This window comes from Oculina patagonica, chromosome 3 (assembly GCF_052425735.1).
Source record: "Oculina patagonica isolate OP01 chromosome 3, crgOcupat, whole genome shotgun sequence".
Classification (NCBI taxonomy): domain Eukaryota; kingdom Metazoa; phylum Cnidaria; class Anthozoa; order Scleractinia; family Oculinidae; genus Oculina; species Oculina patagonica.
Genome location: NC_135760.1, coordinates 23,606,447 through 23,622,782, shown reverse-complemented (window position 1 = coordinate 23,622,782; position 16,336 = coordinate 23,606,447). Strand labels below are relative to the sequence as shown.

The 16,336-nt window shown below is 36.2% G+C and overlaps 2 protein-coding genes across 3 annotated transcripts in view; one reads left to right on the top strand and one right to left on the bottom strand.

The window, feature by feature from the left end:
- Window positions 1-16,117, bottom strand: part of LOC144647109 (unconventional myosin-Ic-like) — a 33,903-nt gene extending 17,786 nt beyond the window's left edge. For both annotated transcript variants that reach the window (XR_013569528.1, XM_078506864.1), the window contains exons 1-19: window positions 16,022-16,117; window positions 15,591-15,732; window positions 15,077-15,192; window positions 11,057-11,151; window positions 10,813-10,916; window positions 9,945-10,025; window positions 8,828-8,897; window positions 7,919-8,028; window positions 6,976-7,194; window positions 6,245-6,316; window positions 5,578-5,697; window positions 5,121-5,191; window positions 4,936-5,041; window positions 4,040-4,120; window positions 3,501-3,592; window positions 2,283-2,328; window positions 2,086-2,134; window positions 1,780-1,826; window positions 1,586-1,666 (exon numbers count right to left, since the gene is read on the bottom strand). Coding sequence is in view for 1 of the 2 variants with exons in the window: in XM_078506864.1 (XP_078362990.1) it covers window positions 1,586-1,666; window positions 1,780-1,826; window positions 2,086-2,134; window positions 2,283-2,328; window positions 3,501-3,592; window positions 4,040-4,120; window positions 4,936-5,041; window positions 5,121-5,191; window positions 5,578-5,697; window positions 6,245-6,316; window positions 6,976-7,194; window positions 7,919-8,028; window positions 8,828-8,897; window positions 9,945-10,025; window positions 10,813-10,916; window positions 11,057-11,151; window positions 15,077-15,192; window positions 15,591-15,716 (1,686 nt within the window). In the remaining variant the exon portion in view is untranslated. The remainder of the gene's footprint in view (window positions 1-1,585; window positions 1,667-1,779; window positions 1,827-2,085; window positions 2,135-2,282; window positions 2,329-3,500; window positions 3,593-4,039; window positions 4,121-4,935; window positions 5,042-5,120; window positions 5,192-5,577; window positions 5,698-6,244; window positions 6,317-6,975; window positions 7,195-7,918; window positions 8,029-8,827; window positions 8,898-9,944; window positions 10,026-10,812; window positions 10,917-11,056; window positions 11,152-15,076; window positions 15,193-15,590; window positions 15,733-16,021) is intronic.
- The window catches only part of LOC144647133 (uncharacterized), a 172,793-nt gene continuing 168,125 nt past the window's right edge, over window positions 11,669-16,336 (top strand). Inside the window, exon 1 of the mRNA XM_078506889.1 lies at window positions 11,669-12,186. Coding sequence (XP_078363015.1) covers window positions 11,780-12,169 — 390 coding nt within the window. The 5' untranslated portion in view covers window positions 11,669-11,779 and the 3' untranslated portion in view covers window positions 12,170-12,186. The remainder of the gene's footprint in view (window positions 12,187-16,336) is intronic.

The following is a 16,336-nucleotide window of genomic DNA, read 5'->3' as shown; positions in this document are numbered from 1 at the left end:
AAACAGACACAAATGAACAACGAGATTGCTACTCAGTCTGTAGGAAATGCTCTTAGCCTTTGCAAACTGAAATATCATAAGCAAGGAGCAGCAATACTTATAGTAAACAATTCTTTGGCAATGAAAATTATTGTCTATAAAACTAAGTTAAAGAGGCTACATATATTAATTATCATAGAAGATGACACACCTTCAAAAATGTAACCTAAATTTTGCTTACAAATCCAGCATACAGTAAAAACCCGCCTATAAGAACCTAGGTTTTTTCAAGTTAGCCTAAACAGGTTCTTATATAAATGGTATTTAGTGTAAAATTAGGCTAACTAAGTTCTTAAAATTAGGTTCTTAACTTTTGTTTAAGAAATAAAGTAGAATTTTTAAATGATCTGGTCTTTAATGTCCAATAACAGTATTCTTGGAGGCTTCAGTAAGCAAAATACTATACTATTTTAATCTGATTCTGTTAAAATCAAACCTATACTGTAGCCTTCAATATAACTATAATGTGTACAGACTGTGTTTTAAATATATTTTTGAGAAGAATTTTTAATTCTATATTTTTGAGAGGATTATTTTTTTCTTTTTTGAAAATAAGAACCTGTTTTAGAATTTTAGCCTAAAATGGTTCTTATGTGAAGGGTGCTTAAAAATGAAATTTTAGCCTAACAGGTTCTTAAATGTTAGGTTCTTATACGCGGGTTTTTACTGTATCTTCTTTCTTTTTAAAAATATCCTAGTTCTATTTTGGTAGCCTCTCTGGTAGAGTAAACTATTATACAAATTTACATTACATTATCTCCTTTAAAGTGAGGTAAAGTCTAGTGTGAATTGGCCATCAATTCAGTGCTTATCTACAGTTTCTGTAGGATGAAGTGGCTAGGAATATTGCTATATACACCCCACTAGATGGGATGCTAGCCCATTGCAGGGTTTCCCACAGCATTTACTTTGCTGGTACCCATTTACAAACCTGGGTGGAGAGAGGCTCTGTGAGAGTAAAGTGTCTTGCCCAAGAACACAACACAGTGACCTCCGCCAGTTAGGGCTCCCATCCAGGCCATTGGAGTGCTGTGCCCAGGGGGGTACTTGCAGTATACATGACAGGGGGGTCCGACGGAGCTTCATATTGCGAACCCAAAAAAATACATGAGCCTGAAATTTTACACCCAAAAATTTTCTACCCCCAAAAGTACAAGACCTAGCACCTCTATACTGATTTATTCAATAAAACAGACTTTAAGACCTAAAAAAATATATGACAGATCTCTTGACCCAAAAAAATACCGAGGATGTAAATTTTCAACCGAAAAAAAATACGTCGTATACTGCATACTGCAAGTACCCCCCTGGGGTGCTGTGCAGCATGCTTACCATAATGCCATGTACTTATCTCCTTCAAAAGTTTAACTAATTGTAAGGTGGCTCTCCCCTATGAACATATCTCCTTTAAGAATTGGCCTTATTGTAACACTTCTCCCCCAAGAACATCATTATCTTCTTTAAGAGTTGACCTAATTGTAAGGCTTCTCCCATATGAACATATCTTTGCTAAAAGCTCAACTAATTGCAAGGTTTCTCCCCTTACCGTGTCTGGTCTTTTCAGTGACTGCATTTCTTTCTTAGGAAACACCTCTGATGTGATACAGTTGGTACTGTTGCACATCGCCTTACAAAAGATAAATCCACAACAGAATATTTTAATAAGCACAAAGTTGCCAATGCACAATTCACAACAACAATCTAGCAGTCAAGGACATGAAACTCTTTTTATCAACTCACTTCTTTTAGATCTCGGAATAAAAGATTGTTGTTTTTGTCCACAAAACCTGGATAAAAAAAATTAACAATGAACGTCAGTGGAACCTGGACATGTATCAAAACGTTAGATGCACTCTGCTAAAGCACTGTCAAGACACTATTCTGGAAAAAAAAAACAACAGCTGCTACATTCCTGGCCTTACCCAAAGGAAAACCCTATACAACTCTTACTAGCTCGAACATCGGCATAAACAGTAAACAATACTCTTTTACAATATGTGTCAGTGAGGGGATAACACAAGAGAATTGTTTGTAACATTGACTTACCATTCACACAGTATGTGACATCTCCAGCATAGTGTTTCAATCGGAATTCCTGAAAGAAAATGGGCATTGAAGATGACACAATTTGTAATAATTTAATTATACAGTTACCATTAAAAGAAATCAATAGTCCTCTGCAATATAGCAAACCCAAAGAAATAAAGTTTAATGACAAATTCAAAACACTATTGAACACAAACCTCTCTTTGGATAGTTTTCCTCTCACTGTACCCAGATGTTGCATGGCTACAAAAAGAGATCAATCAGTCAATCAATCAATCAATCAATCATCAGTAAGTTACAAGTAAATAACTCAAATTAAAACAAGCATTTAAGTCAAGCATTTTTCTTTTGTGTAGTGGTGAACAGTAGCTACAGAATAAAAAAATTTCTTGACAGCCTAATCAATGATTAACTTCTGCTCAAAAATTCATAAAACAATAATTAAATAATAAAATGAAACAGTCATCAAAACATGAAGGTGTACATGGCACTTATAGGACTGAATTTGGGCGTCTTAAAGTGCCTGTGAAATGAAAACCAAGTTGAACTCATATGAAAGGCCTTTCAAAATGGAGAAAGATGGTGTTTTCCTTTTCCTGATATCTTTTCTCATTCCAGAGATATTCACGATTTTGTACTATGCAAATTAGATAACTGATGACATCATAAGTTTGACAGTAATTGGTGTAAAAACACATAATACAAAATCGTGAATATCTCTGGAACGAGAAAAGATATCAGGAAAAGTAAAACACCATCTTTCTCCATTTTGAAAGGCCTTTCATATGAGTTCAACTTGGTTTTCATTTCATAAGCACTTTAAATAATGCTGACAATATCTTCAAACCAGCTACTGCAGACCCTGAGAGCAGTATAGATAAGACCTTAGTATAAGGAAAGGGTTCATACTCTTTTGAGCTTTTAAAATTCCATGACTTCACATGACTTTCCAGACCTGGAAAATGGAATTTTTAAGTTCCATGACTTTCCAGGTTTTCCATGACCCCGTCCCGTAGGAACCCTTAAGGAGGTCATTTTGGTAACTGGAACAGGAGGTAACTTAATGAGGCAAGAAAAAACTGGTGCAAATGACCCAGTGCCTCACATTTGGTAGAAGCTGAGCATGGCATGAAGATCTTATCTGTTGGGCAATGATTGGTAAGTACCTTATACAGTCAACTCTCGTTATAGCGGACACGCTCGGGGCGTCGTTTAGTGTCTGTTATAGCGAGAGTCCGTAATAGCGGGAGTCATTTCCAGTCAACACTCCTTCGCCGGGATCTGGAATTTGTCCGTAATAGCGAGTGTCCGCATTAGCGGGGTGTCCGCAAGGCGAGAGTTGACTGTACAGAGAAGTGTAAGTTATTACCCTCTGTGGAACAGGCTGGGAATTTCAATTTCAATTCTACCCCTACCTGACAAAATGAGCATGTTCTCCAATTGTCTTCTCCATCTTGTCAAGGAATGTCATATCTGAAACGTCTCCGGGACGCAAACATTCCTCGTCCTTATGGCAAAAATAATACAGAAATTTTATCAAACACATCAGCATGCAATGAAGTTTCCTTACACTCCATTTGGCAATGCAAATATTTCCTAACAAGAATAGCAAACATTTGCATTGTAACAACAGTGTTTGAAGAAAGCTTTATAATTATAACTTCTCTCTAACACCTGGAGGTTCTCAACACTATTCATAAATCTTTTAGTCTTTTATTTTATAAAATGTACTTAGTATATGAATTAAAATGTGACAAATCTACAGTGTAGCTGTCACTGTCTGCATTTTTGCCTTCATTCTAAGTGACCATTCATATTATCTCTGATGACAAAGCAGTCATTATCACTTTGTATTTCTCATTATTATTGAACTTACCTGATAGAAACATCATTCTCGCAATCTAGCCATAATTATTTTAAAGTTTTGGACGAAGTAACAGCTGTTTAATCTTACCAGACATGCAATGATGCCTTGATGTTTGGCTTCTATAAGATCACAGATGATCTTGTTGTCAAAGTAATCAACCTTTTCCCACTACAAGGAAACAACAGTAATCACAAAATTAAAATTGTCATAACTTTTATAAAAAAAAAAATAATTTTTTGTTTGGAATGTGTTGAGTCTGTTATGATGATAGCAACGTTAACAGACTAAATTCATGAGAGCAAAATAATATTATTATCTCCATGAAATGTTGGTTGGTAAATCAACACCATCATCATCATCATCATCATCATCATCATCATCAATCCCTTCACTCTTCATGGAGAATGAGGCCATTAAATCCCCATCAGTAACCTATGATAATCTGATTGGCCAGGGCAAGTTGCATTATTTCCTTTAAGTGATTATCAACAAAAAAAAAAAAAAAAATAAAAAAAAAAAAAATATACTGGGGGGGGGGGGGGGGGTAAAAAAAATTTTTATAGGGGGGGCCCCCCCCCCCCCTCCTCCCTTCCCCTTTTATAAAAATTTTCCCAAAAAAAATACCCCCTTTAAAAAAATATAAAAAAAAAAAAAGTACCCCTTTCATATACCTGAAAGTCATGGTATAGACTTAAAACATGACGTTTTCTTGTCATTTTCAAGTAGCGCTTAAAAAATTGAAATAATACAGCCATAAATTGCATCTGTTCGAAATATTTTAATTAAAAGCCCTTTCAAAAACCTAAATGACAGATTTCTATACCCTTTTGTATACCTAAACTAACCTTGTGAAATCCCTACCCTTTTATATACCTGAAGCCTGAAAAAGGTACCCCTTTCAGGCGGAGCCTCCCCGTATAGGCCATTATAGGGAGTACCCCCCCCCCCCCCCCGGGACTGATTAGCTCTATAGCCACATGTACCTTAATCCCTTCCTTTCTGTACTCCTCTTGTTCTTCATTTAACGTCAGCTCAATGAATAGCTGCTGAAGCTTCTCATTGCAGTAGTTGATGCAAAACTGCTCAAAGCTTGAATAAAAAAGAAAAAATACCCAAAGGTCAAATTTGATCACAGACTGGTAATATAAGACATAAGAGAGCGGCATACCTGTTAGATTCAAAAATCTCGAATCCATAGATGTCCAACAGACCCATGAGAGTTTTCTTTCCTCTGTATGACTGCAATGGAAATATAAACAAGATAAAAATGTTTAGTTTCTATTTAACATTTATTATGATACACAGTTGGGAAAGTGAAACACTTTTAATTTACGGTAACTGTATTAATCAACTTAAAGTTGAAAAGATATAAATTAAACTACATGGCAAACATGGAAAGCTGATGTTTTCAGCATTATGCTTTTGAATGCTACCTCACTTAATTAAAATGAAAATGACATTGCTTCAAAATGCCAAAGAAAAAAACTTTCTGATGACACAGACTTGCAAGTGAAATGAAATTGCTTTGAGGGTTTTAAATTAAACTCAATGATCATTTTTACTACCTTATCTTGAGCTTTTTGAGATCAACAACAGTGCAGCCTGATTATTCAGTTAGGCCATACCTCATTCACAAGAGACGTATTGATTCGCTGAACAAGCCAAGTAAACATTCTGTCATACACAGCCTTGGCAAGTGCATCACGGGCATAAATTGCTTGCTCACTGGTCAGTGGTGTTTTCACCTACAAAGTCATACCAAAAATGGCTTAATGAAACTAGTACAGTACACAAACTTAAGATGAGCTGATCATTTCAACTACAAGACATTCACAGCAAGGCGCCCGTGTGACCACTTTTAATTTATTCACATTCTTTCGTGCAGATTTAATCCAATCAGAAGTCAACTGCAAGCTATCCACAGCTTTTGATTGGATTAAATTCAGAAGAATGTGAATAAATAAGTGGTCACATTGGCGCCTCTGTGACAAACAAATAAAATATTAGAATTCACATTCATGCAAATGTTTTTTTTGCCAAGAGGAGTAACAGAACCCTTATCACTTACAGAAACCGGAGTGCCAGCACTAATTAATGCCCAAGCTTTTGTTACTACTAGTAATTAAGATACTATAATCTAACCTACCTTTCTGTTGTTCTAAAAGGTAAAAGTCAACAAGCAAGCATGCCTGTGCCATTGTCATAAAGTTACTAAATTTGTCATAAAGAACAAAATCCATACCAGAGAAAAAAGACAATACATAGACAAAGTGTAGTGGCAGCATTCAGTACCTTATCTCCTTTAGTCTCTACAGTCCGACTAGTTAATGCTTTCTCGAGGACTTCTTCTGGGCAGCCTAAAAGCTGTTAAAGATAAACACTAATTGTATATCTTCCAATAACTTTTATAATTGGCATCCATTCAGGCAATGATTAAAAAAACAGAAAGTGCCACATTAACTTACAATGTATTTATTCGATTTAAAATACTGCCCAAACCTCAAATAAGCGCCTCACCTCGAACTAAGCGCCCACCGTGAAGGTCCAGGAAAAGTCTAATAAGCGCCCAGCCTCAGAAAGTAAGCGCCCGCCCCCAACCCAACAAAACAACTGAAGTGCACAAGAGGAGTATTGATTATTGAAATTGACTAAGTAATACTAAGAAGACTTTCCCCATGACCGAGTTTTCTTAGTATTAATTATTTTTACAGAAACTTTTAATGAATGTTCAGTAAAAATTCTGCTTTGGTACATCTTCACGTTTTGTTATTATTTATTTTTTTGTTACAAAAATAAACTTATTATTTGCTGAAAATCGTGAACATTAAATAAGCGCCCAGCCTCGAATAAGCGCCCACCTCGAATAAGCGCCCGACTCTCAAAGGTCTGTGTCCAAAAACTTTATAAGCGCCCCTTTAGGGCGCTTAATCGAATAAAATACGGTATAGCAGAATATTAGTTTCATTTTTAATTTGAACAATTACTTGTATAAATTTTTAAATTAATGAATTTTTGCATTATACCTTTGAAATAATATTGACAGGTCTCCCATTCTCCAGTTTTACTTCACCATGCTCAATTTCTGGTTCCAAAAACCCAACTGTTCCCAGGTGGATGACAGACGCAATGATTGCAAACAGTGCATCTTGCTCCTCAGCGGAGAACTCAATAACAGATAGAGCTTTCTTCACACGGTTGAAGTCTGAAGCATCATTTAGAGTTTCGACATGAGTGTCACCACCCTGAAGAAAAGTGATCATAATGTTTTGTTTCTCATTACAAAGATTTAATGTCGAGCCTGTTAGCAAGACTGGAGGAAGAATATTAATAAAGAAATGATCCATCGACTACCTATTGTATCAATTTGTGGGAACTTAATTTCACGAAAATGGAGCTTGGGGTATATTTTGGGGGACTTAATTCTTTACAATTTGGCAAAAAAATGTGTTAAAAATGTTAAAAATACGTAAAATAATTAATTTTTGGATTTTTTTGAAAATCACAAAAATTAAGTCCGTGAAAATAAGTAACAATGAAGTATGTGTACACCCAAATTCTTAAAGGAGCAATGCCATGGTATATTAAGTCATTTGTCTGATTCCTTTATTCCTATATTCAATGCTTTGTAAGTCATTTCTAAAGCAATCTAAAAATGTATAAAACAAAGCTCACAATGGTCCTAAATTATGCTGAGATATTTTGGGTGACCAAAGATGCCATTAGACTGGCAACTGATGCTAGGATGAAAGTGATTGTATAAGAAATGCATCCAAACACACAAAAAGTACAGAGAAGAAAACATTTTACCCCCAAAATTAGGCCACGTACCAAGATAGTAATCAAATAAAGAGATCCATGAGGCAAGCACAAAAAAGATAAGAAAGTGATTGTGACAATCACATTTCTAACTGTATCACACTGACAAATAACCAGAGTTTAGCCTGGTATAAATCTTGTCATAAATACCTGGTTAAGGTAAAAATATTCCAAGGTTTCCCGCTCTAACTGAAGATTCTCCAGCAACTCATCACTGCCCCCTTGCAACAACTGGTAGAAGATGTGGAAATTTCTTTCACCTGATAAAAAAAAGTACAAAAAAAATGTCACAATGCAATAGGTGGATGGGTGGGCAGCTGGGTAGGCAAGGAGGCGGGTGGGCAGCTGGGTAGGCAAGGAGGCGGGTGGGCAGCTGGGTAGGCAAGGAGGCAGGTGGGCAGTTTGTAGATGAGTTATTTTTGCCTGGTGACTCATCATGCTGGTGGTTAATCCCAGATTCCATGGCATAAAGTGACTAGCTAGTGAACAAAGTCCCTCTGGCTGTGACTGATTAGACGCTACAACTAGTCTATCACAGGGTGCTCCAGCATTATCTACTCAATGACATGTATGCCTGAGGGGGGACCCTAAAGGAGACCAATCTGGGAGGGCCAAAAAAAAAAAAAAAACTCAAGCCCTATAGCTCAAGCTTCTTTTGACCCTTAACATCTACAACCCTCAACAAGACCTTGACAGCTTAGAACATTGATTTCATGATTTTTTGGTTTTTTCCTGAACACCTAACGTGAGACCAAAATCCATTGTTAACACCCCTAATTAAGATGATGCACATCCCTGTCCCTTTCAAATGGGATCCTTCCCCCCCCCCCCCCCCCCCCCCCCCCCCCCCCCCCCCCCCCCCCCCCCCCCTCCCCCCCTCCTTCCCTCCCTCCCTCCAGATCTAGACTAGGGAGAAACTAAGTATCTACTAGTAACTTGCCCTAGAACACAGAACATAGGGATCAAAGGAAACCTTTTGTTAAGCTATTACCATTAATGGATATAAGTTCTAAGAAGTTACCACAATTTATTAAAAACTTGTCAAAACACAGACCAAACCTTTTGCCTGATGGACAACTCTAGACTTTTCCAACAAATAGTTGATGATATGTCCTCCAACAGGGGATCCCTAAAATAATAATTATATAGGAAGTTACAAAAGTCAGTGGTCTATGTACAGATGTTTTCCAACTGGATATTCTTGCAAGATCGACTGTGTTGTTCCAGAAAATATCCATACTCCCCCCATAGAGGGGTTTTTTTTTGAGCCTCTCCTCCCCTCTGGAAATTTCACTTCAGGTGCACACTTTCCTTAAAAATTTTGGTCTTTACTGGTAAGACCACCTCCCCCCTCGGAATTTCCAATGATCCTCCGATCCACAGAATGGATAGTCAGAGAAATTTTCTGGAACCATACATTGTTAAAATATAAATAGAGGATATTACATGGTTGCGCGGAGGATATGAAATTTATCTTCGAGTGTTCAAATCGATATCCCACTCGTTCGCTGTGCTCACTCGTGATATCGATTTGAACACTCGAAGATAAATTTCATATCTCCAAGCAACCATGTAATATTCTGTTTATTATATAAACCTACTAATTACAATGTTTTTGACGATTTTCCGATGGTTGCCGACCATTTTCCGAAGATTTCCGAAGATTAGCAATATGTTGGTCAAAGGTCGTATGAATTTTTCCGTACATTTTCCGAAAATTTCCGGATATCCAAAGATTGCTGAAGATTGCCGAGGAAGATCCGAAGATGTTTCGACTTAATATTGATTTACTTTGGCTCATTCAGCATTGAAACAGGGCAAACTTGTCAGAAAATGTTTCGAAATCGATATCTTCACATGTGAAAATAACATGTTATTTTCACGTGTGAAGATATGATTTTTTCGCGCGAAAGATTTCCTGTTATTTCACTGATGTTTATATAATAAATTAAGTTAATACACAGAGCCATAAGTAAAGTGTGCTACAAGTGGGATATCCACAGTGTGGCAAAAGAAAGTGTCGCATGTAACTATTTTTATACCAGAGGGATGCAGCAAATGAAAACAGAAAAAAAAACTCTACATATGATCAACCCATAGGGCACTGAATAAATATATATTAACTGAGCTTATGGTTTTCTGATTGGCTAATATTAACTAGGTATATAACACTCACCTTGAAATCAAATTGAATGTCCATATACTTGCCAAATCGGCTTGAGTTGTCATTTCGATTGGTTCTTGCATTGCCAAAAGCCTGGAGAAAAATTAACATTTTTTCTTTTACGTTCTGCCTTTTTTGTGCAAGATACCTTTTTTTGTACTGTGAAATGTGAAGTTCTAGAAAATATCCATACCCGCTCCATGGAAGGTCATTGAAAATTCTGAGGGGATGGGGGGTCTCAAAAGCCAATGAAGGAAAGTATATAGCTTAACTGGACTTTCCAGGGAGGTGGAGGGATTCAAACCAAAAAACCTTCCATGGGATGGGTACATGGTATTTTCTTAAACAACACCTCACATCAAACTATTAATACCACTAAAGTTGGTATTTTAAAATATTGTTGACATCTTTATTAATATTAAATGTTTTCAAAAACTCCCTCAAAAAGCCTGTGACCACAATTTGGTAAAAAGAAACCATCAGATGCTCTCTGCATGGCCTACTAGATATTTATGGGTTTCATATAAATCCCTGTATTGATCGATTATTGGATAGATAAGTGTTGCAGAATGTTTTTTTGACTCAACACTTTTGACAAGAAAAGGGATTTCATTTTTTTTTTACTTTCACCACACTCACCTGAGTTAACTAAGTTAAAAATTTTCCTGATGTGAAGACTTTTTTGATTAAAAAGTACTTGATCATGAAACAAGAACTGAGGCCCAAGTCATGCCTGACTGTCATATTTCCAGCTCCATACCATATCCTAACCACTAGTTAGCACTTGTTACTCAACTCATGGTTTTTGAAAACATTGTCTTACTAATAAATTAATTTAAATTATAAATTAAGACGTATACATTTAAACGTAATGAATTACCTCTAAAACAGGGTTACTTTGAAGGAGTCGGTCTTTGATTCGCTCCACATCACCTGAGTAGGTGCTGATCGCTGCTAGATACTCCAAGATCTTTTTTGATGCCTCTAATATTAACAGAACAAAAGAATTTCCCACTGTTAATGGGTCTGAGAATGTTTTAAACTCTCACTGGTAAAGTCAAGCAAATTTTATTACTCCATAATACTGTACCACAAACTTTTTATTTTTTCTTGGTTAAATTTACCTGTCTTCCCAGCTCCACTCTCCCCAGAAATTAACACACATTGATTGATTCTTTCTTCTTTCATTGAACGGTAGGCTGCATCGGAAATGGCATAGCTAGAAAAATATTTAAAAATGCCTCAAGATTGTGTTTCATAAAAAGGTACAATTATATAATATTAAGTTTTTTTTTGGAATCAAAAAAAGTGGGTATACCTTATTTTCTCAATTTAATGCTGGGTACCGAATAAGCACTGGGTCTCAAAGGTGGAGTTGAATTTAGGCCCCTCAGCTATTTATTTGATGAATAATAAGCTGTATGCCAAGATACATTTTTGTCAAAAATAATGAATGAAAACCCTTGATTAATGAACACCACGCTCGAACAAACTGCAGGAGTGGATTATTTATGTTACATTATAACAAATTTTTTACAGCGTGAAATTGTCTTGAATACTTTAGTATTTTTCCTTCGCTGCTATAAAATTATGTAGTTTTTAAGTTTGAGATGTGAAGTATTTTAATTGGGATGAGACATGTAAATTAATTCAAATTTTTCCTTAAAATGTCACAAACCATGACTTTGCAACAAATGATAAGGGGTGTGATTGGTCATCCAAGGAACACTGAGAATGCAGATAAATACGACATACATGTACCATATGTTATATCCTTTAACAGGAAAGTTACTTTAAAGGTGTATGGGAATATTCTGTGAATTTTTACTGTAACTGTTCAGTCTACAATGAACAGCAATGATAAAAAGCAGAAAGGCGGACAAAAGAAAGGAGTGAAGTTTGACGATGCCATGACAAAGGCTTTTAGTGAGATCTTTCACAATCTAAAGGAGATTGAAACAGATACTAAAAAGCAAAGAGAGAGAGTAGACCTTCACAGAAGGAGGCAGAGTGCCCCTGCTAGTATGCTTACAGATGTGACAGAAAGGTTAAAAGAACCAGAGAAAGAACTTGAAAATAAATTGACCACTCAACCGGCCTCATCAACTATGCATTGGGTATTGGACTGTTGTGAAGAAGAAGGGGAAGACGAAGAACAGTATGCTGGATCAGAGGAATTAAGTCTTGACTTTCTCCTTAAAGTAATCAGTGGTAAGAAAAAAACTGCATCAAAATAGAATATTGAACTTTGGAAGTGAAGTCACTTAGGATCATAATTATGTGACAAGTACATCAGAAGATCATTAGTTTTATTTGATATGCAGCAATTCAAAGATTTTGATGGAATTAAAACTACAAGCCACAAAGCTATTGATCATAAAAAAGAATTTGAAAGGAAAACTCGTAGATCAGAATGATGCTGAATTTCTGTGAGAATTTGCACAAGAACAATTTCTGCACTTGCATGATGATGCAAAATCAATAACTGTAACGAATAACATACGTGCTATATGTCATGATTGATGACATTAATCAAGTCTGTAAGAAACACTAATTTAAGCTGCAAAGCCTGAGAAAAGATTTCCACAATTGTCATTCATGTATATACCAGATGATTGATGATTGCAAAATGTTAGAAGTGAAAGTATAACTTATAAACCGCATACTTGTTTCATTTTATATTAAGTGCTTTTCAATGATAAGTTGAGCACTTATCATACCACGGATATCATCTCTCAAAGTTAACAATGAAATAACAAATTAAAGATTTTTTGTTATATGCAAACAAAGGTTAAGAATAAATTATGTGATCGATTCAAGAGATATACATGTAAATAGCTATGGCCAATTTATTAAGCTAATGTAATGGCGCTTTACAATAAAAATATTAATAAAATGAATGAAAAGGTATGTTTTTAAATGTCTTTTAAAAATGTCAATAGAAGGACTTAATCTAAGTTCAAGTGAGATTGTGTTCCACAGTTTTGGGGCTGCCACAGCAAATGCTCTCTGTTAATTGAGTTATGAGTGTCACAATAAAACACTGCCAGTTAATGCCTGTGCACGCCTAAAATAAATCAGATCTTTTTTAATATCAATACAAAATCTGCATGCCAACTGAAAGGTAATGTGTTTAATTTCTTTACTGGAGTGAAATAAACCAGTAAGCTTGTAAACCAAAGCACTTCCTGGGTAGGCCTATTTGGTCTGGGGTATCAAATTATGAGTGTGGTCTGAAAGAGGGCATGGAGAATTGCATATTTTAATCTGAAATAGGGTAAGGGGTTCAAGAAGACTGTGTGCTGCACTCCCCACCCCTCCACCCCAAATGTCCAGCATCCACCCACCCCACCCCCTTAAAGGAAAAGTTTGGCCTTAGAAACTACAGCTAGTTTCCAGCCTTCCTCTGAACAATTTACAAAGTATGTACCGGTACTTTGATGACATATGTACTTTGAATTCATAAAATATATCTTAAAACCACTGTTAAAAATTAATTTGATATGGAAATAACTTGCTGTAGCTAGGGTTCTTCTTAATCCTGACTCTCCTCTGGGAGAATAGGGCCATACCCTTTCAGTGCACGAGCTTCTTTGCAGATTATACCCGTGTCTGTCATTCTGCCCTCATCCCATGTGACAAAGTTGTCCACTGAAGTTAGGAAAGCCATTGTGCTTGATCCAGTGTAGACTGTCCTCAACAAATCTCTGGTTTCCGTAAACAGTAGTTTTCACGGTGCAGGGTGATTAACCCTATGACCAACTCCAAAAGGAGGGCTTGGGCAGGTTTGTTATAGGGGTTTTCCTTCCCCTTGGTAGCTGCCTTCTGGGCTGACAGGTGCTACCACCTGGGTTTTGGTTCAGAGTTTTCCATCTCCTAGATGGGCCGCCTTCCACAGCTATTGAGCCCTACCTGCCCTTTCCCCTTGCCAGCCTAGTTATGAGCCAGCTACCTTGATGTAGTTCAGCCAGTGCGTCGACACCATTGCCCGGGGTATGGCCGTTGCAATGCCTGCGACTTCGAGGAGCCATACGTCAGAGCTTGATGCTGCGTGTGGACCAGTGCTGTTTACCCACCCTGAGGGTGTGACCGCCCCTTGCAAATGTACTACCACTCACAAACACCCCATACACCCCAAAGCTAAGGTTCACATGGTAATTTCTCTCGAACATGTAGCTGTTGTTCAAATATAATGCAACCATAAAACTGATTACCTGTAACTATTATTTTAGAAGAAAATCAACCAAAAACTACTGTAAAATGTCTCATAGATAAGTTTGGCAGTAAATTTTAATGATCAAATCAACTTTACAGGTACAGACAATGATTATTGACTAAAAGACAATACTAAGCCTTATTTTGCTTTTCAAAGTTATTACAGAGCTGATATTTATCTTAGGGAAATAATACTGTCCCGTAAACAAAGTTCACAATTTCCCTTGACCCTCACTCTTGAAAAACTGTTTGCTTCTCAGAAAAGATAATCTCCCCCAACAAATATGAGTGCTCCTATCTCAGCCAAAAGTAAGTAATATTATTGTTTATTTATTACTGTTCAGGTCAGGCCACAGCTTTGTGTATTTTATATAGAGTTCTAAAACTAACAAACTGATTATGAAAACCTAACAAAATTTATAATAAAGAATTCACCCATGCCAATTTTTTTTTAATAACTAAGGGAAATTTTCACTGTTTTATTTATACTTTGACAACTGGCCAAACCCAGCTGCGATAAATATTAAAATGGGTGATGAACAATCAAAAATATTTTAAATTCTTGAATTGCTAAATAAATAATTTGCACAAAAATTTGAACAACTTCAAATTATTTGACATGTTAACTACAATAGTACTGCTTTTAAATTGTACTACATTTTAAACTTTAAGATTATAACTTTTTGCATGTTATCACGTATATAATTTTAATTTTATTTATACATTTTAAATTTAAATGTAATAAATTAAAAATAATAATGGAAGCATTGTTTAGGAATCATTTCATTGATTAAACTGCTTCAGCAGTCCAATGAAGATCACAATAATTTGCCAAAGAATATTCTATAAGATTTCTTCGGAAACATAAAGTCTTAATATTTAAAAAATAAGATATAACTACAAAGAAACTCTAAAATAATGGTACTTACATGTGAGGAGGCAGTTCGTAAAGATTTTCACCCCGGTATTTCTCGATAACATCTCGGCTGTAAATTGGAAGGTTTTTGTATGGGTTCACTGAGACGACCACTGTGCCAATGTAGGTCTGTTTTAAACGATAACACAACGATAAAGAATAAATATATAAACGGTATTATCCTTGTAAGAATAGTTAATTTACATGTTTAAACTGTGTGGTTGTGTTTACACAGCGTGTCTGCATAAAAATGTCACTAAATGGTGATAAAAATTAAGACTCTCGCGCGAAGCATTCTGCACCTAAAAATTTGATGAAAATTATCTTAAAACCGAGTAATAAAACTCATCGATGGCAGGTAGAATTAGACGAAAATCGTGCTGAACGATCGATTATAAAACTCAAAAGGCAAGTTAATTGGTTGAAAGTGATCAGCTAGTCGAAAGTCAAGTGCACAGTCTAACGAAGGTATTAGCTTGTAAATTGTTTAAGCTGAATGCTAAATTTCTTGCACTTTCTGTACTTACATAAATCAAGCCGGAGTTGTAACGCTTCCGCAAATTTTCCAGGAAAGCATCCTCGCTTTTAAAGTCTTCAAGAAGGACGAAATCTTGCACTCCAATACGATCCCTAGCCTGCAGATCGCTCTCCATGGCTACTCAGCACCGACTGTGTCATGCAAGCAAAATAACAGTGGCAAAAATACGTTTACGTTACGGTTGGCCGATAAACTACAAAGAAATACAGCTAACAACGTAACAATTTTGCGTTTCCCATTGACAACCTTCGCATTCACGAAGCGAAAGGTCAAAAAATCGCTTCAAACAACTCTGAGACACCGCTAGTAGAACAATGTTTGGCGCCCAGCTCACCGCCCCCGGAAGCTCAGAGGCGCATATAAATTTATCACTGACCGCAAAATTGTATTGCCGAAAATGGCTTTGGTTTAAATCCTTACCGACTTTGCGGTTGTCTGCAAAGTTTTCTTCCTTAAATGGAGACGCGTAGAGGCAAGTTTTACAAGGAAAGCAATATTTGTTTGGCTCATGTCTAGTTAACCCCTTTATTTAATATTTCTAATATTACCGCTGGCGCGTAAACCAATCACATTTCACGATCGCTAAAGATAATATTTCCGGTAAACCGCATTATAAACTTTATATGGTTATTTCTGTTTCTTTCAGCGGATATAACCATGAACCATGGATATTATTTTGCTCTCCTTTCGTCGTGAAGTAGTATGTATCTGCATAATTTTTACAATGTAAGAGAA